Source organism: Epinephelus moara, chromosome 9, assembly GCF_006386435.1.
Source record: "Epinephelus moara isolate mb chromosome 9, YSFRI_EMoa_1.0, whole genome shotgun sequence".
In the NCBI taxonomy this organism is placed as follows: Eukaryota; Metazoa; Chordata; class Actinopteri; order Perciformes; family Serranidae; genus Epinephelus; species Epinephelus moara.
In genome coordinates, this window is record NC_065514.1 from 32358704 (window position 1) to 32386096 (window position 27393).

The 27393-nt window shown below is 39.3% G+C and overlaps 1 protein-coding gene across 1 annotated transcript; it reads left to right on the forward strand.

Annotated features, from left to right (window-relative positions):
• The first annotated feature begins 2817 nt into the window (after positions 1-2817).
• Positions 2818-11247, forward strand: LOC126395162 (protein FAM240B-like). Its single transcript, XM_050052388.1, has 3 exons — positions 2818-2980; positions 3140-3264; positions 10505-11247. The coding sequence occupies exons 2-3, from the start codon at positions 3143-3145 to the stop codon at positions 10626-10628; spliced, it is 246 nt and encodes an 81-aa protein (XP_049908345.1). The 5' UTR covers positions 2818-2980; positions 3140-3142; the 3' UTR covers positions 10629-11247.
• Positions 11248-27393: the final 16146 nt, after the last annotated feature.

Here is a 27393-nt window from a genome sequence, read left to right on the forward strand (position 1 = left end):
CCTCCTGCCAGTGGGCTGCCAGCCATATCCTCTGGCACTGCAGCTGGGCCCTCACAGCCTTGACCTCTCTCCGCTGCATTTTGTCGACCATATACTCTGACCGCAATAAATACGACAGATTAATTGTGGACTGTATTACCTGCAACCCTAGCACACACACACACACACACACGCTGACTGATAAAAATGTCCAGTGGGCCGAAGCTAAAAACCACACAGGGACCTTCAAAATGACCCCTGTATTTATTAGAAAGGCCCTCCCCTCTGGAGACCTAAGTTTTTTTGTCCCTATACCCAGAGGTCCCCAGTACATGACTGTGTAAACAAATTGTCCCCATAATGTCATAAATACCATGTCCCCATAATGTAATAAATACCAGAACACACACACACACACACACACTGGAAGTGTAAAGACGACTAAGCTGTGGTTAAGATCCTGGTGCCATTTGGTTAAGCCATGTGACATCTGGGTCTTTATGTACAGTTCTGTATGTGTGTATGTGTAATAATACTACTGTGGACAGATGAATAGCAACAGAAAAATCAAAATGTCCTTACACTCTGTGACCTGAAGAAATGTTCTGTTGGGCAGAAGAATCGTCTTGGTGGTGATTTGTCAAAGCTTAAGGACACATTTTTTTGAAAATATTGTAATATTAGGTCCATCATCTTACCAGCAGCTATTATTTAGAGTTTTATCTGAGAAAATGAATCTAAGACATCATCAGTAAAGGTCACATATTGGTGTGACTCTCTGAGTGAAAGAGTCAGGGCTTTTGTCTGGAGATAATACATATTTGAAACTGAGACTGAACAACTAACATAAACTTAATTACATTTAAAGGGGTGCCTGGAAGATTCAATATACCAAGCAAGTAATTTGAGGAATTGAAAAACACATTTAAAAAAGGGGGCAAAAACTGTGCAAGGGAAGGCCAGTATCCTGACTTTTAGTTCTTTGTATGGATCAAGCTCCAAAAACATACATACATACATACATACATACATATACATGCAACTCACTGAGTTGACATCCATTATCTGGTACTGTCAAGTGCCACAACTCCAGTTTTTAATACAGGATTTTTACATAGACTGTATAAATAATGGACGTAGCCACTGTAACATCACCCATTGGTTTGTGGACACCTGTTTTAATGCCTTAAGTCTGGCCTTGTGGCTGTTGCCATTTTGGATTTTTGGAGACAGAAGTGACCATATTTAGATGAGAGGGTGAAGCTAATCCTACCCCTATATGCCGGCTTGGTGAGCACAGTTTATTTACAGCTATGGTTAGCTGTGATAATGCTAATGCTGATGTTCACAAGCAAAAACAAGGTTAAAACTATTAAAACAAAAATACTTACCAGTCAAACTGCATATTTGACTCCTTTGGGCTCCTTTATACTCCCTTTACATACAAAAATAGATATGTCCATTTCAAACACTGTAAATGGCACTGCCCACATACCTCCATGTGTCCTTTATGATGTTGTTGTTACAGCCGATAATGGTTCTATAAAGGGAAGAGTCGAAAGTTTCTGAAAACAAACAAATAAGGCCACGGTGGAGGATAATAATAATGTGCCTTTTAATGGAAGCAGCGTTACATATTAAACACATAGCAACATGTATATGGAGAATTCTTCTCTATATTAATGATTCATTCCTTTGCTCCATTTTTTAAATGTCTCTGTCATATATGTAGGCTATGTAACGTTGAGCATAAATGAGTCCTTAGAGGGTCTTTTGGTACAACCAAACGCTGGACAATGCTTTATTAGCTGACCACAACATCACAGTAAACTTTCATGAATTGAAAACTCATGGAAAATAGCGACAGCTATGCCTATCCTCTGAATCTGGTGTTATGCCATGGTTACATTACCTAACCAATGCTATGGTAGAGAGTTGTGACCGGACTGCAGCCACATGCCACTCAAAGCAGCCATTCGCTTAATTACGCATAACTTAAAGCCTTAATAAAATATAAAGATTAGAATCCAGGTATCATGAATGGGAAAAATAAGCGACAGAGACCAAAACCATTTTTGTGCCAGGCTGTAAACATGTTTATTTCTGCTGTAAATGTGGGTATTTTAACATGGGAGTCTGTGGGGATTGACTCACTCTTTGAGCCAGCCTCAAGTGGCCAATAGAGGAACTGCAGTTTTTGTTACTTCTGTGTTGGCTTCAATTTTTAGCCCCTGAGGCTGCCACTTGGCTATCGGCTGTGAATTTAGTTCCTAAGCTGAAGATGACATAAATCAGATGACATCACTATGACAAAATAAGTTTTGTTGTTTTTTTTAATCAGACTTGAGTAGTACCTTCTCTAATGTATTAAGTAATTTTCACGAACATTAACTATAACAGCACATATCAAAACTATTTCTCAAGGGAAAAGTCAGGGATGAATTTGAGGAGGGTCATGTAACAAACAATCATCCTCCTCTATGCTTATTCTGATCCACTTATCAAACCAATACTTCACTATCCCAAAGCTGAAACACAAGAGTAAAAAAAGAGAAGAAGAAGAAGAAGAAGAAGAAGAATACTTGTTTGTCAGAGAGGGACATACAGAGGATCTTAGGAGAGAAAAGCGGAGAGGAGGAGAGGAAAAAGAAAAGGTAAAGAGTCAGAAAATATGGTGTTAAATAAGAAAAGAAAAGAGAAAACATAAAAGGGAAGTAAACGATTGATAGAGAGGAAGAAAACAGAGGCAAGAGGAGGAGAGAAAATAACGTGGGAGACAACAAAGTCAAAAGGTGGAAAGGAGGGGAGGAGTTAAAAGAGGAGATAAAGGAGAAAAGAACAGGGAGAAGGACAGGAACAGACAAAAGACATAACGAGATGTAAAAAAGAAAGAAAGAGGGAAAACAGAAGAGACGAGGGATTACTGATAAGTTAAACAGAGAAGGAAAGAGAGAAAAAGAGAAAGTAGAGAGAAGGAGTCCAGACGAGCTGGAAAACAGCAGTGAGTAATCAGAGCAGACTCAGTTCATCAGTGTTCCTGAGACAATTTGTTGTGGATTATTCTATTTTGAAGAATGGAGGATGTAGCGTTCTTCAGACATGTAAACCTCTTTCTGCGGAGAAATCCGTCCATTTGTGACTGCAGTTTGTTTCCTGTTAGGTGATGAACGCAGCTCGGATTCATGACAAACAGAAGCTGAAGTCTTTCTGGGAGCAGAGGATCTTTCAGCACAGCGAGCAGATGGACGAGGAGGAGGACCGCAGAAGGAGCAGCGCTCTGGCACGGTCAGCAGCAAAATTATGAAAAGGAGTTTGCAGTCTGACTCAAATGTATCATTTCAAATGCTCACATCTGAAGTCCTGGTAGGAGGCCAAAAAGTGGTCAGCTTTAAGTGTCACTGGTCAGAATCCCAGATGAAGTCAGGTTAAAAATGTAGTTTTTAGACATCTAGGACCCCATTTGTACTTATGCCTTATGGACTGGAGAGCAACAGATAAAAAGGAAGTTAAGTGAAAATATATCTGAGTAGCTTACAAGACAGAGTGAAATTTGAAGTGATTTAAGATATATGCTGGCTATCTCTCTATACTGTATATGTAATCTTTTCTTCTCTCAAGTGTAACTAGTAAATGGTCTGTGGAAGTAGCCCCTACAGATAACGACAGCTGAAGCCACACTGAAATTAGCTGTGATCCTCCCTCTTTTATCAAAGCAACAGGAAAAATCCACTCCACTTTAACATACATGAGCAGATAGATGAGCTGCCCCCCCATCATTTGAACCTCTGAGTGATCAGAGCTGTAGTGTCAGTAAAATTTATATTTCTTTGCACAAAACTTGAGAAAAATTCTACTTTCAGGTGTACTTAAAAGGAAAACAGGTCAGGCATTGGCAACTTTTACTATCAAAAGAGCCATTTTCAGAAATCAACATCCACCAACAGAAAAAAAAAAGGAAAAAAGAACATCTGAACCTTATAATGACAGTTACACAGCCTATTAACTCTAAGTTAGCCTATCAACATTACTAATAGGTCTAAGTGAGCATTCATGAGGTGGCTACTCTGCAGTTGACCATTTATGATTATTTGATACGTTAAATTTCCAATTTGGCAGGGAAAGCAAAAAGATCTGTCCATGTTCTATTAAATTCTCTATTTTCCTCTCATACCTTTCTTTTTTTGGATTTGGAATCAATAGCAAGCCGCTAACCTAGCTGGGGAGACTCAAGCCTATAGTCTCCGTGGAGAGGTTCGGCAAATTTTTGAACAAAAGTCACTGGGTCGTAGATATAGCCTATTACACACTTTTTAGTTGCCTAAAATGTTAAAACATTTTTTTATTACACTGTAAACCCCAATTTGCTCTCAGCTTACAACACATAACTTTTCATTGTTGTTTTAGCATTTAACATCAATGTCATGTGAACATAGAAACACATGTACATGAATACACATTTTACAATTTTTAAGAATATCATTGAGCTATAAAAAATGTACTGTAGTGTACTTTGGTTTCTCGAGTGTAAGAATTATGCAAAGGTGCAAAATGTCTTTTTCTACAACAACCCAGTACAACCATTGTGAAATACATAAACATTAATCACTGCATAATGGTTAAAGTGAGTGATTTAGAACACATTTAAACACAGTTTTCTTCGGTTTATGGCCTTAAACACATTGTCTCACGGCATGCTGGGAAACGCCACCCATTTAGCCCCAGCACACCACAATATGTTAAGTGCACAATGATAATGTTGCTTATTGGCCTTAAACTAATAAGGCTTAATACATTTTAGTCAAATTAACTCAAAACTTGTTGACTTTTGAAAAAAATATGTCAAGCTCACAAGGGATGAGTTTTTGTGTCAAGTGAACATAAAGTTTTATGTCATTTTGACAATTCGGGGAATTTGTGTAAACTTGACAATAAAATTTCGTGTCATGGATGGATTGGGGTTTACAGTGTCAGTGTATAGGCTATACATGTTAGAATGTAGGAATCACTTTAGGCCTACAGCAATGTTAAAGGAAAATTAAATTGTAAAGAATATTGTTATTTGTTACCATGTGATTTTTTGTTAAAGCCACAGGGAGTCACTAGAGAGAGGCTAAAGAGCTTCACGTGGCCACGAAGCAGCCGGTTGCCTGCCCCTGGTGAATAGGCTAAAACTTTAAACTGGTATATATCACCATGAAACTTTCCCAGGTGATTACTCACATCAGGACAATTATTCTTTTTCTATTACAAATTTTCTGAAGTTTTATATTTAAATATGGAATGAGATGTTTTCTAATTAAATGTGTGCTAAATTGAGCACAAATTTAAAATTCTGATATAATGTTATTGGAGTTGATAGTCAAATGTCACAAAGTCACACAAACACACACACACGCACACACACAATGTTTTGATATAAGTATATAAGTTACACAAAAAAAGCTGATTCGACAAGTCAATAAACAAAAGAAGCTTTGCAAGTAACCAGTTACTTTTGCCATTTTCATGTAGCTTAGCTTGCTACATTTCATTGGGATAGCTTCAATGTAGTGAAACTTTATTTTGATGTAGAGTAACTGGTATCTTAGCTCAATACATTTTCCAAGTAGCTTGCTAAACACTGATGGCAAATCACCACAACCACGAGAGGTCCTTGAGCACAGTCATAAAGGTGTACACAAAATGTTAGGCTGATTGGTCCAGTAGTTTGCAAGATTAGCTGCGGACAGACAGATAGACTAGGCTGACCAAACGTCCTCTTTTGTCCAGAAATGTCCACTTTTCACATCCCGTCCGGGGCGTCTGGGGGTTTTTTATAAACTGATGATAATGTCCGGTTTTCCGTGTGTTTGTGTATGTGTGTTAGAGTGCGGCACGGGCCGCATATTTCTGTCCGAACCCGAACCGAGCCCGACATTATTTAATGACCAAAGCACTGAGTTTGTGTCACACAGTTGTTATGGTAACAGGCTATTTAACAGGCCGGGCGTGCGCCGTGGGTGCTCAGCTGTGGAGAGGGAGACCTCCATGTTTGAGACGGGAGCGGGGGGCGGGAGACAAAATAAGATAAAATAGGAAAAACCTGTCTCCCTCTTTTATTTTATTTTCAGCGTTTAATCAAGGTGGAGGCGAGCGGCTGGAGGTCCGAGACTTCCAGAGAGGGGAGAGATAGAAACAAACAGCCAGTGTGTGTCTGTGTGTGTTATGTTCAGGTGTTGTCACGTAAATAACAGTGCCCAAGCAATAAACAGGACAGACAATAGGATTTTATTGATTTTTACACTACATTTTCACTGAAAGCTGACCGAATCCGACCCGAGCCCGAATACAATTTATAGCTACATTTTTGACCAAACCCGCCCGACCCGTCGGGTACCGTCGGGGTCGGATCGCCACACTCTAGTGTGTGTATGTGTCCCCTATTGGGGCCTATCTGAATTTCTTTGAGAGATATTATTTTGTAATATAACTGAATTTTCTATCCATACATATACAAGGCATCTTTGAGTAAACTGCGAGTATCATTTAAGTAGGCTATGTCGTGGCCGGCCGAGTGTCCTCTTTTTTGGAAATCAAAATATGGTCACCCTAAGATAGACACAGACTCACACACACACACACACACACACACACACAACTGAACGCATGATCCCCTCCAGGCTTATGCCTGGCAGCCTTAAAAATATTTTTTTTTCACCATGGTTTTAGGAATAAAATAAATATGAATGATATATGACCAAACCCCTGCAAAAACCTTCAGATTATAGGTAGAAATAAAGTTTAGTGCATGAAAGTGCTTCTGAAGTGGACATTTCTGGCTCTGAGTATGAGAAAAAAAAAACTAGTTTTGAGAAAATGGTAAATTTCTAGATAGGGTGAAAATGTTAACTAACAGAAATCACCATTGAACTTCTCCAGTTGAATCCTTATATTAAGACATTTTTTTTTGTATTAGGTTTTCGTAAATGAGGCATTGTCTACTTAAATATGCACTTTTGCATACATTACCAGAACACAAATCTATACTATAAAATACACCTAACTTTGTATTTTAACTTATTTTCACTCGTTTGAAAGAAGGTATGTTATGGAAGCGAAATAGTCCAAAAAAATCTTACAACTGACCAAAATAGGCCTATATGAAAAAACTACATTTTCATCTGGGGTGTCTGGTTATGAATGGAAGGCAGTCATGGCTAAAATACACTAATGCTGTTTGCTGGTTGAACAGAGTAAGTGAATGGGTGTCTGGCAGTCTCTGGTGTCAAAGTCACACAACCATGTTTTGTATGCCCGACCACCCACCCACCCAGACCTCCATGTTTTAGTGTTTGAACAAGTCAAACAATCTAATCTGGTAACTTTACCCACATGTCAAACAGTGATATCAATAATTTGTTAATAATGCACTTTTTACGTTCAGGGGATTACAGCGTTTATTACAGAGTTTAGTAGCAGCTCATGTTCCTCCACTCTGTCTGGCAGTATCACATATTCTGTATCATGTTGTGTCAGCTCTTCATTGAAGCTGTGTGATGTTAACAAAGAGTGCATCCTTTGATCAAAGGGAAATATTCTACACGTCTTGTTCATCATTTTAGAAACATTTCAACAAAATTCATCCAGACATATTTGGTGTCTTTGGAAACTTTGGGATCTGTACGGAAATTCAGAACCCACAAAAAAGTTCTGTAGGTTTGAACAAACACCATGAGTTTATTAGGTTGGATGAACTGCAGGATCAGAGGGGAAAAGAAAAGAGCATCAAAAATATGTCCTCAGCCTTTGTCCCTGTCTCTCCATCATAACTTGATTAAATTGGAAAATGCCATGGTTATGTTTACAGCTCGTCTGTCTGTCATCACATAGTAGCCTGAGAATGTTGATTAGAGGCAGCTCGACTACATGTTTGAATCCTGGAGATCAGTGTAAATATCTGAGGACAGACTGCAGATTAACCAACACATGACGGAGCGTGCTGACAGATGAACGCTCGCTTACACAGACACAACAATATTAATCCTGTCATAGCAAACACACACACACACACACACACACACACACACACACATATACACACACAATGTTCCCCTTTTTCCGTAACACAATTAGCTGTGACAGCAGATCAAGTTTCACTGGATGTCTGCACGATTAATTTAAGCCTAGGAGTTATGGTGTCAGGGTAAATACTGGCCTCTGATGTTCTGACAAAACCTCCACTCATTTCTGCCTAGCAGTCACTGAATCCAGCCTACACAAAGCAAAGTCTAAAAGTCTAACCGTACTCTCATTTACAGTACATTTTTAAAAACCTGCATTAAATACCATCCGCACTGATCAGAGTTTTGGACAGGGTGCTGTGTGAGTTCAGTAAGCACTGATTTGGTGATTAGTGAGTTAAAAGACTTCTAGTTTCCCATCAGCAACACTTTGTTGTCCAAATGCCTTTTGGATTTTCCAAAGTTGCAGATTGTATCTAGTACTTTTTTTGTACTACGTATGTCAATGCTGGACACCTCATACACTACACCATAAACTATGTACACTAGGCTGTTCACTGTGCCATACACTTTGGTTTACACTGCATAAACTATGTCAAATAATATGAACACTAGATGGTACACTATGCCATACACTGTATTGTGCAGTATATCAAACACTATACTGTACACATACCTAAAATATGCCATATATTAAGTACACTACATTGTATGCTACGTCATTAGTACGCTATGCCACACAATATGTATGCTACATACACTAGACCATACACTATGCTGTGCACCACATCCACTATGTACACTATGTACACTACACATCACACTACACTATATCATACACTGTGACGTACACCACCCACACTATGCTCTACACTATGCCATATATTATGTACACTAGACTGTACACCATGCTGTACACTTTGTATACTACGGTGTACACTGCGTAAACTGTCGTATAGTATGTACACTAGACTGTACACTATGCCGTACATTATGCACGCTAGACAGTACACTATGCTGTACACCATGTCCACCATGCCATACACACCATAAACAAGACTGTACACTTACCACACTATGGCATACACCAATTACACTATGCCGTACGCTTCCTGAAACCTTGTCGCAACAATCAGCAGCCATGGGCTCCTCTAAACAGCTGTCTAGCACTCTGAAAACTAAATTACTGATGCCCACAAAGCAGGAGAAGGCTATAAGAAGATAGCAAAGTGTTTTCAGGTAGCTGTTTCCTCAGTTCGTAATGTAATTAAGAAATCGCAGCTAACAGGAACTGTGGAGGTCAAGTTGAGGTCTTGAGGACCAAGAAAACTTTCAGAGAGAGCTGCTTGTAGGATTGTCAGAAAGGCACATCAAAACCCCTGTTTGATTGCAAAAGACCTGCAGAAAGGTTTAGCAGACTAGGAGTGGTGGTACACTGTTCTACTGTGCAGCGACACCTGCACAAATATGACCTTTATGGTCACCTTGCCAAAGGGCAAGTATCACAACCATGCAGGGTCCCCAAACTTTTGCTTCAGGTCTTTTTTCTTTGCCACTGTACATGGTCACAGTCAGTGTCGTCCTTAACAGGATAACATTGAAAATTTCAGCAAACCTCTGAAGCAAAAAGATCCTATACATTTTCAATGTGCTACAATACTATTTGCGTTGCCTGTACAGTAATGCACAGTGAAACTACTTATGTCAATAGTCAGGAACAGTTAGAGCATTTGGCTTCTCAGCAAACCTGTTATTGAAACTGTTTAGTCAGATTAGGACTTCTTTGCAGTTTCATTCTGTATGTAGAATGTAAGAAATGATTGCTGAGATTTATGGTCTGTCTCCGTCCTTTTTGGCCACTCCAAGTACCAGTACCATAACAGCACAAATAGATGTGCATTGATATCCAGCTGCCTTGACCAGGTTTTCACAAACAATGGCTAATTTTATCGCAGTGTTTTACAGTGCTGCTCTGTCTTTTCTCTCTGTGTGCTGTACTGTCCTTTTTTCATGTTGGCTTTTATCATTATAAATTTGTTTTCTGTTGTGTGAGAGAACGGACATGTGGCATGAGAGTGAGCAGAAAGTGTCAGCTGTATGAGTGTCATGGTCAGTGCATGAGAGTTGGCAGCCCTGATTAGTATGGTGTGTGAAAAGCCCCTCATTTAATTGTTCCATGTGTTAGCCACACACCACAAGGATGCTAAATGCAGCACAGTGTAATGTCAGACAGTACTGGTACCTTACTCTGTGCTCAGAAAGAGGGAGTGGAGCTGTCTATAGCAGAAAAATGAGATAATTTAATGTGCTCAATATGTGCACTCAGTGGCATGAAAACACAGAAAAATAACGTTTCAAGCTTGGTGCGCTCCTGTAATGTGTTGCAATCCAGAGAGGCTGTCTTTTCTGTGTTGTTAATGGCAGTAAGTGCCTGTATTTGTGCCGTGTGAACATCTACTTATTCCTTTTTCTCCCCCTTCTCCCCCTTTCTCCCTCTGTCTCCCCCTGTCACCCTCTCTGTCCAGGCTGAGGGAGCAGTGGTTAGTCAGGTTGGATCAGAGGAATCAGCACCAGAAGAGTTTCTTTGAGGAGAGAATCAGACGAGCTCAGAAAGCTCAGCAGAGCCTCAGGAAGCTTGATTCTCCTTGAATCCAGAAGGTTAAAACTCCACCATTAATCAGCTTGCAGGTGAAGAGCAGCCAACTGGTGGAAGTTTTGCAGAGCTGTGCAATTGCAATATCTAAGTTTGGAGTATTACATTTTTACATAAAAAAGATATTTTGAAACTGAAGGAGAGAAACAAAAATGATGACTTTATTCACAATTAAATAAATCCACAAAAAAATCAAACAAATAGTTAAGGCTTTTGTGATGACTAGCAAGTATAGTCATATATTAGTTGTTGAAAACATAAAGTAGGTAGAATGAATCCCTTCTATGGTGACATTTGTTCCTGCCTGGTGCCATTGTTTTGTCATTATTGCACTGTGTAATGGGGTTTTTCCACGGGCCCAGGTCGAACAGCTTTAGCTGCGCTGTATCAAGCCATGCAGTAAAAACAAGTTTCCACTACTTCCTCACAGCAGGGCGTAGCTGCACTAAGATGCACTGCTGTGGTCAAAGTAGGGTTGCAACCATACTTTAGTTGTGCCAGTGTGGCTCACCTGCTCATGACTCTTCAGGCATGCCTCGGCTTGACTACCCCCATAATAAAAAAAAACTATATGTTGTTGTACCATGTAATCAATGGTCTTAAGGAAATAAAATCTACATCTCCATCTTTGCGTTTAAGTGATTTCTTTCCTGCTTGTAAAAATGACATGGAATCATTAAAATCTAAAAATCCTTTGAAGCTGGAAAATGTCACAAATGAGATGTCATCTAACTTAACGAAAAAAAATTTGAAACTGAAAGGTGACAAGTGCAATGTAACACACACAGTTGTTTCATCATATAGTGTCACATCATCATGAAGTAGCACCGAAGGTGAGACCAAGTCATCGTTTTGCAAAGTAATTCTTAAGTCTTTGCACTCAATTCCCTACTCAAGTCTCATGTCAAGACAGACAAGTTCTGAATCGAGTCCCAAGTCCTAAATTTTGAGTTACGAATCCTTAACAAGTCACCAAATGTCAGGCCCTCCAGGATGTTGCTACCACAAATTAATGGAAAATTCAATCAATTTCTGTGAATTCTGCGCAACCTTAAAGTTACAATGTATAATTTACGTGGTTGTTTATTAGCAAATATCAACTATTGCTTTCATAAATATATATTTACTAAAGTGTAATGCAATTCACATACAAATGGAAGCTTTCTCATAGGCTTAGAATGATTTCTCTATATATACACAGGCAGGGCGCGGTATGCTGGAGGCTGCCCTCTTGCGTCACCATATTTGAATACAGTGGCCGAAAGGGATATACGCGCTTTGCCTTTCGCGTTTACCTAGAACTTGCTGTCACTGGAGACAGAGAAGGTGAAGCTCAATCCGGGGCGCTTCTGCGTGAACCTGCTTTGTACTTTTATGATTCTGTCGCACTTTAAATGGAGGACCACACACATGTTTTGCCTGGTAAGAGGGAAACCATGCCACCAAATAAAAGAAAAAGATCAGATAAGAGAGGACGGGACAAAACGCGAGTGAATATCGGCGTTGCTTATTCCAGGTGGAAAGAACTCCTGTGGAAGAACACTCTGGAAACGCATATATTATAATCGTACCAACCTATATTTGCCGCACTGTGCCACATAAAACGTGTTATTTTAGCATTACTGTGCTAATGTTTGCTCGTGTTACCAAAACAATTAGAAATAAAATGCTCCTAACATAACGTTATATCTCACAGATAACCTATATCTCACTGGTAAGCTATAACATATTGTAGCGTCTGCCAGGACATGTGGAAAGGATGATGCAGTTATTCGGCAAACCACCGTTTATTACTGAACAGTACAGGTTACTGTTGGCTGTAACTACGCCAAAACAACCAACAAACAAGAACTTAGCTATAACTCCAACTGTACACTCCTGCTCTCTCCTCCAACTCGTTCATACACACACCAGCACCCGCACTCACACAGCTCTCATCCCCGTCACACTCGCACCCCGCCCCCCCTACCTATACTCAGTCAATCCCAAACATGCCATTATACCATGGTCTGGGTGAATACTCAATTCTGATTGGCTGCAGGGTGTCCGTTAAAAGGTGTTATAGGACAGCTAAAAAGACGTTCCGGTCAAATTGCCTGATGACAGGTTCTAAATTATTGCGCTGGCTCAACTGCTAGTTTGTAACCATAGCAACGGAGACTCAGAGCAGAGGCAACGGATTACAACGGGCATCATGAGTGATTTTATCGTTTCATTTAATTTATTTGGTGAATTTGATAAATCAGAATCAGAATCAGAAAATCAGATAAATTTGATGACTGGGATGCAGAAGAAGAGTGAAATGAAAAGAAAAGGGAGAAACGGCACAAGGAGGTGACACCGGAAGAATTAAATAATTTAGAAGATGAGACACCTGGAAACTCGTCAGATCATGACCGTCACGGGACATCGGTGTGAGAGCAGCCTGCAGGCTTATTGGGCTCCGTCAGTGCAGGAGAGACGAGACTGGAGCAACATCTTGTCGTCTCCAAATGTCCCAACAAGCAGTGCTCAATCTGTCAATCTCTGTCCTTCAAATGCCACTGTGATGGACATACCCATATCACTTTCAAATGTCACTATTAATGGTAATGTAGCATTTAATTTTAAATAGGAAACAATCGTTAATTTGTTAATGTGTTTATATGATTTAATCTCGACTACTATATGCTTATGAATTGTTGCAATTAAAAACGATTTTGACTACTATTTGGATGTTGATTATTTGAAACAAATGTTCTTGGGCCTATAAATGAACGCCAATGAATCATGAAAGTTTGTTTTTTTTTCCCACATCATCCTCTGACCACCAGAGTCTGTAACACACAAGCGGTAAGAAGTGCACTGGCTTTCTGAAATAATCATCTTCTGAATAATATCACGTAACGTTTAGCCATCATCTCACTTCCCTTCACTGATCAGAGTCGCTATGCTCTCTACGCTGCGGCCACAGCGGGGTTCCATGGCAACGCCTGTCAACTACAGAGGTTAAATAGTCCGCTCAGCTGTGGCTTGTGAAAAACTCGTGATTTTAACTGTAAAACACATTAAAGCATAAATAATTGATTTAATATTCATTTCTTTGGTAAGTGACCATGGTATAAGCGGGTTAATGCCCTTCGAGGTGTCCATTATCAGGAATTAATGGACTTCGCGGAAGCTTCGCGTCAGACGGTTCATGCCTCTGCGTCGTCCATTAATTCCTGATAATGGACACCTCCTCGGGCATTAACCCTTACTTAACTCACAGAATATTGACATTATAACAGAACATTTACTGCAGGGTCGCTACAATATCGTAACATGGTTTAGATTCCTAAATAAATATTCACCTCATCGCTAGATAGGCCTACTCCTGAAAAACTTGATAAACTCGTGGATGATGCCATCTCTGTCTGCGCAAGGCTCTCTGTCCTACGAGGCCACCGTCACTTACCCGACGGGAGGGGTGAGCGAGTGAGCCCTGCAATCTAAAATTTGACCGCTGATGTCACTGTTACTCACCATTTTTACACACTGAGGCTTTAAAATTTTGTCTAATCACTGCAAACTGTACTATTTAAAACAGGTAAAATCATTTAATCATAGAGTTGCGTGCAACGTATTGATTCTCTCTGCCCCTCTCTCTCTCTGTTTATCATGAGACTGCTGATGCACGCCTGGAAGGACAAACACACAGTAACAGGGCCAACTGTTAGCATCACACTGCTAATGTTACACAAAGGTTATAGATGGGTTTAATGACAGAGTTGAGCCGTTTTGGTGTCGAATGTTAACCGCTGCTGTGGGGCTTCTGCCCAAGTGGCAAAATATGATTGAGTAGGGATGAGGTCACGTTGTGCTGTGTGAGCTTGTGCTAACCATGCAGGGGCAGCAGGAGGAGAGGAGTTCTTCTAAAATAAAGATACCTGTTTGTGTGTTCTTCATGTGTGCACATCAGTCAAAGACTGCTCATATATTCATGTTTATCCATTTTTGCAAGTTCACTCTTCACATATATAATGTGAGAGGTCATATCTATCTTTATTTTACACAATGATATCAAATTCACAAGATTTCTTCCTTTTCATCTTTCTGCCACGGGGGTCGCAGTTTCTCATGTCTACAGTTTTTGTGCATACGCATGGGTCAGAGCTGCCATGGAGAAAGTAGAAAGTGGTGTACGCCTTGTTCTATGTGTACACCACGTTTATAAATGAGGCCCCTGAACTCTGGATAAGGTGACTGGAGGTGAATGGGGTGGAGGAGGGTGCCACAATTCCACCTAAAATGACAGTTGACATGAGCAGAGAGGAGAACAGGTTTAAAGTTTGGCAGTAGTAACATGAATGACTGAAGGAGATGGTGACAAAGTTTGATTGGCTATCTAGGAGAGGGAACACCCATAATCAGCTGATTGGAGGAATTGGTGGGAGTGGGACAGAGAAAGAATTGTGAATGGATATAGTATAAAGAAAGTCTTCTTGATTAAACTTACGCTGAGCTTCATATTATCTTTACCAAAATCATGAATGCTTTTAAAAATTTGTAATTTGTTGGAAGTTGTTGCGTTTCAATCTGTAATTTTCAACTCTGCAGTTCGTTTTTGTATGTGACTGAAATTATCTTTGATATCATTTTTTCAAACTGCCACTCAGTAAACTTAGTTCTTCATGGTTCAGATTCCTCATCCGATGATGGACAGCAGCTTAACAGACATTTACTTAATAAGAGACTTTACATTTTACACTTATTTTCTTACAATAATATAACTTTCTTCCTCTTAAATAACATGCTAATTTGCATTAATATGTAAGAAGCTTCAGTCTGACAAGTTATTTGTAGGAAACCATGCAAGACAAGACGTGGTTGAGACGTGTTCTAAGCCACTGTAAAATACCCCATACACACACTTGCACGGCTGTGATAACCGATGTTTGAAAATGTCAGTTGTGAATTTTGATTTACTGAGCAGGCTGAAGGTGGATAAATGGTTGAAAGGGATGGACAGGATAGGGAGGGAAGATACATAATGAAAGGAGACATGCTGAAATTAATGTGAGAGAAATTGAAGACGTGGAAAAGTCGAGAAACGAAGCCAGGACCATCAAACTACATGGTCCGTTTGCTGTTGGAGTAGTGAAAAACCTTTGCAGAGAAGGATGCAACAAAACATTGCAGCGCCAAGTGTTAACAGAAATAGACTTTCAGAAAATCAAGCACTCCCAGGCACTGAATTCAAACACACCTGAAGGTCTCGTCAACAATGTCTGATTTGATGTCCAGCTGAATATGCAACGCAAAGCTAGAGGGCAACCACCAACCGAGGCCGGGTATCACACCATCCATCCATCCATCCATTAACAATAACCACTTATCCTATTCAAGGTCATGGGGGGACTGGTGCCTATCCCAGCTGACACTGGCCGAGATGTGTGGTACACCCTGAACAGGTCCCCAGACTATCACAGGGCTGACACATACAAACAACCATTTACGCTCACATTCACAGGCAATTTAAAGTCATCAATTCACTTGTATTTTACTTTCAACATTGACAAATATTAAAATAAAATACTTATGCCATACCTGCAAATCAGATCACAACTTACAAAATTTCTTGGGGAACATATACAACTTCCTGAAACAACTAACTGTGAAAATAAATTAATAACAATAATGAAAAAGAAAAGTCACATAGGTAGCAAAATTTATAAGATCATAAATGGTCTGAAAAATACTATCAGCATCTCCCTAGAGAAAACCTGGGAGAAAGATCTAGATGAGAAAATAGATCCTGAAACATGGGCATCAATTTGGCAGAAATTACATAACATATCGAACTCAGCATGAAATAAAACAATAAATTATAAGTTTATTAACAGGATGTATTATACTCCAAGAAAACTTAAACTTATGGATTTATATAATAATGAAATGTGCTGGCACTGTAATAAAGAAAAAGGTTTATTTTTTCATATGACATGGCAATGCCCTTAACTGCAAATATTTTGGAAGAAAGTCATGTTGAACCTGTCAACAGTCATCAAAGAATTACATCCCGTTGGATCCCAAACTATGCATTTTGAACTATATGGATGACAAAAACTGGCCACATTTAAGAAAAAAATTGTGTCTGTTGGCCTTATGAGTGCAAAACGAGCTATTGCTACTAACTGGAAGACTGCTGATAATATTAGAGTAAAATCTTGGATACAAACCTTTGAAACACTTCTAAGTTTAGAGCAAGCATCCAATTCTATAAACACTTCCTCCTACAAAACTTGGAATCAAATCAACGTGCAAATTCACAACAATATCACCTACCCCGACTAAAAAACATTATTTATGACTAAAAAACATTATTTATGACATTATTTACGATACTTATATATGAAAAGTATGTGTATGTGTGGGGTCTGTGTTATAATTATATGTATGTTTATGTCAAGGATTGTATCAAAGATCTGAATCTAATGTCCACTCCAGTATAAAAACACAGTTGTATGATTTGAACTCTTCATCATCTCAAAATGTTGTTATCGGTTTTCTTTGTAACTGATCTGACTGTTGATCTACTATTGTGAATTTTTTACCCCCTGAGCATCGAAAAGCAAATAAAATATAAAAAATAAATAAATAAATGAATAAATAAATAAAATAAAATACTTATTTGGACTAGCGCGCCAGGAATGAGGTCTAAAACCAACAAATGAGTGAGCATTTTACTACCCACAATTTCTCATTTCGAAATCTTTGAAAATTTTTTGATTTTTTGAAAAAGTTTTTGGTTAGATGCCTAAAATAAGGTCTAACCCAGTTGTGAACTTTGAAGCTTTTGCATGTCTTAACAAAGTCACTTACGAACAAAATGCTGAATGAGACTACAGCCTAACATTAGCTTTTTACGTATGGCAATTTCATTTAGGCTTAATTTAATAATTGTTCAACCAAAAACAACCCTTTGATTTTCATTCCTTTAAGGTTCATTCTGAATGATAATACAAATACTGTAAAACCGTGACACTGAGAAATAGTGAAATTTTCTGAGACAGTGATCGTATCATTGCAACCCTTAAGTATCATAAGTGTTTGTTCGCCACAGAGCTTATTTTAGCAATAATCCAAAATCCATTGGTAAAATCTCCATAGGCTTTGTGACGAGGAACCAGGGTGATGCTAACTTCCACATCAGCCTACAGCGCCACACCATCCCAGGAGCACTCTACATCCAGTAATGATACTATCACTTCAAACTATCACACAAATGGGATGATAAGAAATATTCTTTTGCTGTCAAATTTGATTTAATTTGTTCAGGTGAACCGGATCATTTCCGGAGAAAACCCTGCCTCCTATCAAATGAAGGTCTTTGAGTGTGGGAGGAAACCGGAGTACCCGGAGTAAACCCACGCTGACATGGGGAGAAGATGAGAACTCCACCATGTAGCCCTGTAAGAGGATGGAGGAGAGACAGATGAGGGGTAAGGAGTTGGGGAGAGAGTGATTTTAGAACAAACCACGGCCTCTTGTGGCTTATTGCTTAATTAAACTTTGGAAGCATTTAATTAAATGAGCACTGGGGCATCAGCTAATGAGACATTAACTACAGACTAAACAAAACCTGAGTACACATTAATCCTGTCAACATAGTCAAACTTAAATGAAAATCTTCAAGTACAGAACTTGAGTAAATGTGCTTAGTTACACTGCAGCGGTAGATGTCTCTGATTTCTGCTGCATCTCTTCTAGTGTCACTGTCGCTCACTTTAGATGTCAGATGTCTGTCTTGATTTATGTTTTTAATAACTTAAAAGCAGTTCACATACACAGCCTGTTTATCAGCAGACCTGCTAATTGCTCTTCAGTCCATCATCTGACTGTAGCTGTTTTTGGCTTACTGTTTGGAGGAAGTCTGGATCCAGCAGATAGTTGTGTGTGATTTTGGAGGAACAGTGTGTGCTGCAGGGATGTGACGGTCTGCTCCTGATGAGAACTGCCCACACACCCAAAGATCTGCTCGGCAACCATCCAAAACTGGAAACACATCCTACCAGCCAGCCACGCTTCACATTTCACACACACACACACACACACACACACACACACACACACACACGTGTTTTCAAACAGGTCTGGAGCAGAAGCTGATTTACTGAGATGGTCTCCAGTGGAATACTGTAATTTTACACAGGTACAATAATTCAGAGTTCAGGAGGCGTTTTAAACAACTCAAAACAACTTTATTTCACACTCTTAATTTGTATCTATTACAGTAAAGTATAATCTGAAAGTGCTACAAATCAAACACTGTGAGAATTATTGACAATTTAAAATGAAATAGTAATTTTAAAATGTATAAATAGGGTTCAAGGAGGAAGTGTCATTACAAATTTGGAAGAGTGCTCTTCACAAACAAGAGTGGTTTGTTCATAATAGAACACTATTCACTCATGTGTGACCCTTTGGCTAATAACATGAAACCTTGACTTGAAAGAGATATGTCAGCTGTAATTATGATTTACACAGTAGAGGCAGACAGCTCTACAAACAAACCTCAAAAATCTGGGTTTTCTGTGATGAATTTCATTTATTCAAATTAGTAAATATAGAATTAATCTGTACATAAGTTTTGTGCCAATACATGTATGCCATATGTTGTTTTTGGACACTTGTTGAAACTTCTTTGGATGACAGTGTCACATTATCACACTAGATAATCCACAACACATTGAGTTCTGGCCAATAATTCTAACTATACTCAATGTATCCTCATACAACGGTTCGTAGTGATGCATGGGTCGACCCACAGTCCACGAATCAATCCATGGAATCTGCAGGTCAACCCGCATAAAATTGCAAGTAGTCTAAAGAGACAAGGCAGAGCTTTGAGTAAGTTATAATAGCTTACAAAAACATTGTGCAATAATCCAACGTCCACCTTCTTTTCCCCTGTCTCTGTCTCTGTCTCTTTCTCTGTCTCTGCCACAGCCAGCAGCTTTATCATCAGCTCTGCTGCACTCAGGCTTTCTGTTATTGGGTTTTTGACCAGGAAAATCTGTTAAAGTCTGACTTATTTCACTCTCTTTAAAAAACATGTTGTATTTTCTTATAGTCATTGGAAATGACATAAAATATAGCCAACAGCAAGGGGGTTGTTTTTGGCGATGGTCATTAACAGAAACTTTCAGTTCCAGTTTGCAGGTTTGCCGGTCAGGTTCGGGTCATCATTAACACTTCGTTTAAAGGTTAGGCGGAATGGATTGGCTCTTATAACTGGCCGGGTTGATGCAGGTATTAAAAAACCTTGACCTGCCCATCACTAACCGTTTGTATAGCTTACAGAATAGTGGCCCATATGGCGTTGTCACATTACATACTTAATGTTAAGTTACATACTTTACGCACAGTTTTGTAGGTTAGATTTAGCCAAGTTCAGTTACGTAGGTTAGTTTTGGGAAAAAAACATGGTTGGGCATTGTCATGTTGCATACTTAACATAAAGTTGCGTACTTAACGTAAAGTTATGTAAGTTAGGTTTAGGAAAAGAAACATGGTTGGGGGTTTTCGAGCTGTGTACTGCACGTGAAGTTACATGCCTAACATAAAGTTATGTAGGTTATGTTCAGGAAAAGAAACATTGTTGAGCGTCATCACACTGCGCACTTACTGTAATGTTATGTACTTAATGTTAAGTTACGCACCTAACATGAAGTAATTTAGGTTAGGTTTAGGAAAAGAAAGATTTTAACTGTTACAACATGGCTCATAGGCTGCAACAAAGATGGGAGACCAGATGAGTGTACCTGACGTGCGTACCTTAAAATAAGTCATTGCTTACTGACAAAATAAAATGTTTACTTACGAAAGTTTTCTCTTTATACTTCCCTCTTTACTCCAGTCAGTGCATTAGTCAAGTGACTGCAGCCTTCCTGATTACGTGGGCTATATACGAATAATTGGCACGTGTATTTACAAGTAAAGCACATATTCATGCACATTAGTTTTGGTAGGGATATGAACAGTGCATCAGAACAGCCTCTTCATACTTCCCTTTGTTAATGTGCACAGATTTCACACTCTCTACAGATTTATGAGGTAAATGTTGCCACAAAATCCGACATGACAGAATGACAGCATGCTGAGTAAAATCACAGCATGGATGCTGTGACGCACACCACGGATCCCACAGTGCAACACTCAACATAAATAATAGAGCCGGTTATAGCTTGAATAAAATGAATAATAAATCTTATATAGAAATTTTTACTTGCCATTGTGATGTTTCCAAGTTGGCAGCAGCTTCATTTTGATTAAAGTACACTGATGTATGTATTGCATGATTTCTTATTAGGAGAACACAATACAGTACATCTACATCTATTATCTGCCAAAATGTAGCACAGTAAACATCGGTGCATGATGTATGCTGTGAGGGCACACTGAAGATGTGCAGTCTGCAAAAAGACACTGCAGTTCTTTTCACCACCAGAGAGCAGCAACACACAGTGAAACATCAAGCCAGCAACTGGCATAATAACATGAGTAATATTCTTCTCCTTATTGTTATTATTACATAGCCAAAGGTAAAATGGCCTTTAACCATACTTTAGTGTACTTTTTTGTTTTTCATGGTTTGTGCTTTGCTCCATTGTTTCAATAAAGTGAAACCTTAATGCTACAGCATGCAATATTTTAGACAACATTGTTTAACCCTCTCCTGTTCCAACATGACAATGTCCCTGTGTACACATGAAGAATTCATTCCATGAAGAAATGTTTTTTCCAGCTTGATGTGACCTCAACCCCAACCAACACCTTTGGAATGATCTGGAACACTGACTGTAAGCAATACCTTATCATCCAACATCAGGGTTGGACGTCACTTATGCTCTTGTGTCTAGATGAGAGCAAATCCCTGCAGGCAGGTTCAGAAATCTGTATCAGAGAGTGAAACCTGATGGCAGTTACAGTGGCAGATTAATGCCCATTCATGTGATTTCTCTTTATTAGTACCCTTTAAGGAAACCAATCATGCTTTCCCGTATTTTGTGTCTTAAATATCCTCCATATTTAAATATGGCCAGTTTAAAATAATGAGGTAAATGTAAGTGCTGTTTCAAACATTTTCTCCTACTTTGGCCACAGTATGACATCTTTGAGTGTGTTCACAAATCCAATCTGATGCTCTACACTAAAATGAAAGCCCTGTTGTTTGAAGAAACAGAGCGTTCTATTTCTACATTAATTAACAATTGGATAATTTAATTACACATTAACTCCGCTTGGTGCTCTGCTTCTCCGTCTCCCCAGACCATAGACTGTATATAAAGATGCACGGCTGGTTGCAGTATAGGTCATAAACTCTAACCCCTGCCATGTTAGCGGATGGGACATGCATGGGCCAAATTAAAATGACGTCACCTTTTATGTACAATGGAGGTCAGTGGAGACTTGTCGTCCATCTTTATATACAGTGTGAATCAGTACAAAATAGTGCTATAAGATATTTCCTGGGTGTGCACAAATATGTTCCAAAGCTGGCTATAGTGGGGGATATGGCATGGGAATCATGTGAGGTTCGTTGTAAGATATGTATAGTTCAGTTATGGAATCGGTCTTGATATGGAGGAAAGTAGGCTGACGAAGCAAATATTTATTTGGGATAAACAAACTATTGGTTCCTGGTCTAAAGATGTGTGTACATTATTTTGTAGCTCTGGCTTTGTCAACACCTTTTTTAATAACGAAAAGCTTAACATTAATTTGTTTAAAGATTCTGTGTTTGCTAAGGAAAAAGGACAGTGGGCTGAGGATATATGGACTAAACCAAAATTGCATACTTTTACAAGGATAAAAACTGAATATGGTAGGCCTACAGAGAATGTTGTATATAGTTTGTCTAAAAAGCAGAGATCTTTATGTGCCCAGCTGAGATCTGGTATTTCACCGTTGACTGTGGAAACTGGATGGTATGTTAATTTAGAATAAGAAAGGTGGTTTTCTACTGTCCTTTGTATTGTGAACTCTTTGATAAAGCTTATTCCTCTTTGATAAAGCTTATAGTTAGGGCCGGCTCAGTCTTGCCCTGTACCAGCCCCTAGTTAGGCTGACTTAAGCCTCGTCTGCTGGGGGACCTCCTATAATACACCGGGCACCTTCTCTCTCTCTCTCTCTCTCATGTCTTGTTACTGCATCTTGCTAACTCGGCCATACTGCATGTCACTAACTCGGCTTCTTCTCCGGAGCCTTTGTGCTCCACTGTCTTGCAGGCTAACTTATATCGCAGCGGTGCCTGGATAGTGTGACGTGTGGTTGTGCTGCTGCCGTGGTCCTGCCAGATGCCTCCTGCTGCTGCTGTTATCATTTGTCATACTTTCACTGTTATTATACACATATGATTATTGTCACACATGTATACTATCAGATATTAATATATACTTTCAACATATTGTACCACAGTAGCCAGAATTATAATTATATTATTATAATCATTACTTTCATTAATGTTGTTGTAGGTTACTGTCATTACCGTCTGTCCTGCATCTCTCTCTCTCTCTCTCTCTCTCTCTCTGTCTCATTGTGACATACGAATTACTGTTAATTTATTATGTTGATCTGTTCTGTACGTCATCTGTTGCACGTCTGTCCGTCCTGGAAGAAGGATCCCTCCTCAGTTGCTCTTCTTGAGGTTTCTATCGTTTTTTTTTTTTACCCCGTTAAAGGGTTTTTTTTGGGGAGTTTTTCCTTATCCGCTGCGAGGGTCCTAAGGACAGAGGGATGTCGTATGCTGTAAAGCCCTCTGAGGCAAATTGTGATTTGTGATATTGGGCTTTATAAATAAAATTGATTGATTGATTGATTGAAATTGAACTGCATGCAGCTACATGTTTTGTATGCAAGACCGGAAGATGTACGTTTTGTAAAAAGTGGTGTCTTGTAATCCCATGAGGGATGGGCCAAATATATGGCACGACACAGAAATAAAAAATGAATGAATGAATGAATGTAATCTTGGGGTCCTTATGTTGTTAATTTCTCCTCAATTTCAGATCAGATTCCTGCTGAAACGTGCAATTGTGTTTAGAAGCTTTTATTGGTGATTTTTCACAGCAAAAATGCAGTAAGGCTATTCTTGGCTATATCTCCATTTCCCAACTGCAGTGATTGAGACTGGGCTTTTTTGGGAGGTGGCTTAAAGAGACAGGCGCTAAACTGAGCATCTCAGGCAGAGGGTGGATACAGGTGTTCCAGCACAGACAGTATAAGGAAAAATAAAGTGTTTTTTTGGCCATTAAAGCATGTAAACATGTTTCAGTAGAAAATACAAAAAATACAAGTATGAAGCTGAAAATGAGCATAATAGGCCCCCTTTAAACTTTAGAAAAACACTTTTATGATGATTATATTGATATTGACATCTCAGGACAGTGTCAGAGGCCTGATCAATGTTTTTTTTAACTTAGTTCACATACAGATTTAAAGAATGGTCGGTAAACAGATCAGCTGATGATCTCTGTGTCCTTCATGCTGCTAAGGACGCACTGTTAACATTGTAGTGAGGTGTCACTGGCAGGGAATGATGTCATTCTCTGTGAAAAGCTGCAGGTTTTAAAGGACTTGGTGAATAGATGGGACTGGACGTGACTTGCTAAATATAAACACTGACCTCGCCTCTGATGCAGAGAACAACCTGAGTCACAGCTGCAGCTGCTGAAAACACAGAGTGGAAAAACAGAGAGAAATGTTCTGTGGTTAAAAGTAATGATGATGACAGCAGTGACGGTGGTGATGATGTTTTTGTCTGGCTGGCGGCGAGGCCCAAGGGTCTGTTCCACACATGACAAACTCTGAACTCTGGGTTAACCAACTCAGAGTTTTGGGTTCAAGGGCATGTTATCAGAGTTAGTTCGATCAACTCTGAGTATGTTTAGAATTACGATGATTGAAAAAAGTCATCATCATTGGAGCTCTGATAATACAATTCACCATGGCAATGGGTCAATAAAGGGGGAGCCTCCATATAACTGAAAAATCATGTATGTTTCTAAGTTATATGTGCTAAGGTCAGGATCTAGTTGTCAGTGTAAACTAGAGAGTCTCCTACACAGCAGAGCAGAGGAAATTAAAAACAATCTATGTGGCTGTAATTTAGAGGCAATTATACAATTCTGTAATTCACTCAAGTTCAATTTTCTGTTATTTTTGTTTTGTTTAACTTCCTGTTTCGTTCTTACAAACACAATTAAATTAGGTACTTATTATGTGTACAACCTCAGGACATTGTCTGTTCTTGTCCTGTAATTATAGATCCAAATGAGCATCCTTGGAAATTACTGAGAAATTTTGTAATTCACTCAAGCTCAATTTTCTGTTATTTTTGTCTTGTTTAACTTCCTGTTTCTTTTTTACAAACACAAATAAATTAGGTACTTATTATGTGTACAAACTCAGGACGATGTCTGTTCTTGTCCTGTAATTATAGATCCAAATGAGCATCCTTGGAAATTCCTGAGAAATTGCAAGAGCTATTACAGCCACAACTATTAAACAGTCTGTGGATACTCATGATGTCCACAGGACGACTCCTTTATTTTGCTGATCCTGTAGCTTTATATTTATGTCAGAGGTGTAGACTCAAGTCACATGACTTGGACCTGAGTCAGACTCGAGTCAAAAGGAAGTCAAAAACACATGCAATTCGACTTGGACTTGAGCCTTTTGACTTGATAATACTTGATACCTTCCCTCAAGACCAAAGATTAAAAAGTATGTTATTTATAAAGTGTGCCACAAATAAGTTCATTTCCCTTCACCTAATGCATCACATAACATTATTGCTTTTCATGCGCAAGTCAACACCCCAGATAATCCACCTTGTTTAAACCAAGCCAGTAGCATCCAGTCATGTTGCAGGAGAGAAGTATGAAGAACTAACATTACATTACTGATCGTCAACTGGAAAAAAATTATACCAAAATGAATTTCATTCATGTACAAAAACTGTGGGTGATCAACAAACAGTGAAATGCAGTATATAACCAAACATGTGGATTGAACATTACAACAACTCTCCAAGAGCCCATTGTGACTTGTTTAGGACTGGAGATGGAGAAAATGGGCACCAGCCAGTATCCTGAACCAAACTGTTTTCACAAAATTTTGATACGTTTTCCTACAAAAAGCAAGGCACCCAAATTCATACATATCCCATGTTTTTTTTTTAAAGGCCGCAATGTGATCATTGCGCTAATGGCAGTAAACAAGGAAGCTGTCCCGAGCGCCCGGAGGCAGGTTGGGGTGGTGGATGGGTCACAAAAAACTTTCGCCCGTGACTTAACCCTGGAGTTGCATATTCAGATCCGTGAGAACTTTGAGTCATTTTAAGGTATCTTCAGCATGTTTCTTTTCCTAAACCTAATCACAGTAACTTTTATTGCCTAAACCTAACATCTGTAACTTAACGTTAATTACATAACTAACTGTACATTAAAAAAAAACAAAAACTAAAAAAAAAAAAAACTGGACTATCCCCTTGAAACGCATGTTCGGATGCATGAGAACCTTGAGTGAACTTTGAATCATTTTGAGGTATGTCCTCCCCATGTTTCTTGTCGCCTAAACCTAACCTCTGTAACTTTATGTTTATTACATAACTGTACGTTAAGGATGTAACCTCATTAGTAGGGCACAGATTCGTAGGATATCATATGAACTGTTGTGCATGCATTCTTTGTAGGATGAACTGTTCTATGAGAATACGTTGCCTGAACACATGGACAAGCAGCATCCATAAAAGGCACTGTGGCAAGGGTGGAAGAATCAGACACCAGCTGGATCCCTACTGCATGGATCTTCTCTGCCAACATAGCATCCTGCTAGCCATTGTACTGGCGTCGGATAATAGACAGGACACCTCTGTGTCTGCATCAGTTTCCAACAGGATATCAGGAACTGTAAAATCCTTTGTTTGTGTGAAACCTGGCTAAATCCTGGAATTCCAGACAGTGCTATTCAACCAGCCTTTTCTGAATATGCTGATCTGGCAGAGCAGAGGACTCTAGTGAAAGAAGGGGAGGAGGTGTGTGCTTTATGATGAGTAAGGACTGATGTGACAGTGAGGTGCTGTCCTGTTTGGGAGGAGCGATCATGCGGCCATCTTGTTGAGGTCAAGATTTGTAAAACAAACCATGACCTCAGTGACATGAGACATGGAGCCAATCAGAGTCTGCGGCACATTCCAGGACACCACCATCGACGTCACTGATGACATCAATGAAGTCACTGAGTCTTTGGTGGATCTAATCTGTAAAATAACAGAAGCAACTGCACCTATATAAAGAAAATGTGAGAAGTTTAAAACCTTCAAAACCTCCCCCACCTCCTACAAGTTACATACATATGAAAGGTTGTCTGAAATAGGGGAGGACAACAGTGAACATACCCCCAGAATTGAAACCAGCAGCAGCAGTGTGGGTGTTAGTCAGCAGGGGGCAGCAGTGAGCCGTCTGTCAGATTCAGAGAACTGCTAAGACGAGAGCGGCTGGTTCTTCCACATTATCTGCTGGAATCTGTATCAGTGCTGAGATTAAAAGGAAACACTCCCCTCCATGATGGCTCTGTTTGCTCTGTGATTTTTAGAACTGAAGCTCCCAGCAGCTTATTATGGAGCCTGTTCACACACTAAAGCTCTCACTCAGCAAAGCTCATTTGGTTAAAGTGCTCAGCAGTGACCCTAAATCCCCTAAATTTCCCCTCCAGCACACCGTTGGTACTTAGAAC

Bases quoted from the DNA above. Each gene is read 5' to 3' on its own strand.
- LOC126395162 (XM_050052388.1), top strand. From the start codon at position 3,143: ATGAACGCAGCTCGGATTCATGACAAACAGAAGCTGAAGTCTTTCTGG. The intron at 3,265-10,504 runs GTCAGCAGCAAA...CTCTCTGTCCAG, and splicing joins AGGAGCAGCGCTCTGGCACG to GCTGAGGGAGCAGTGGTTAG.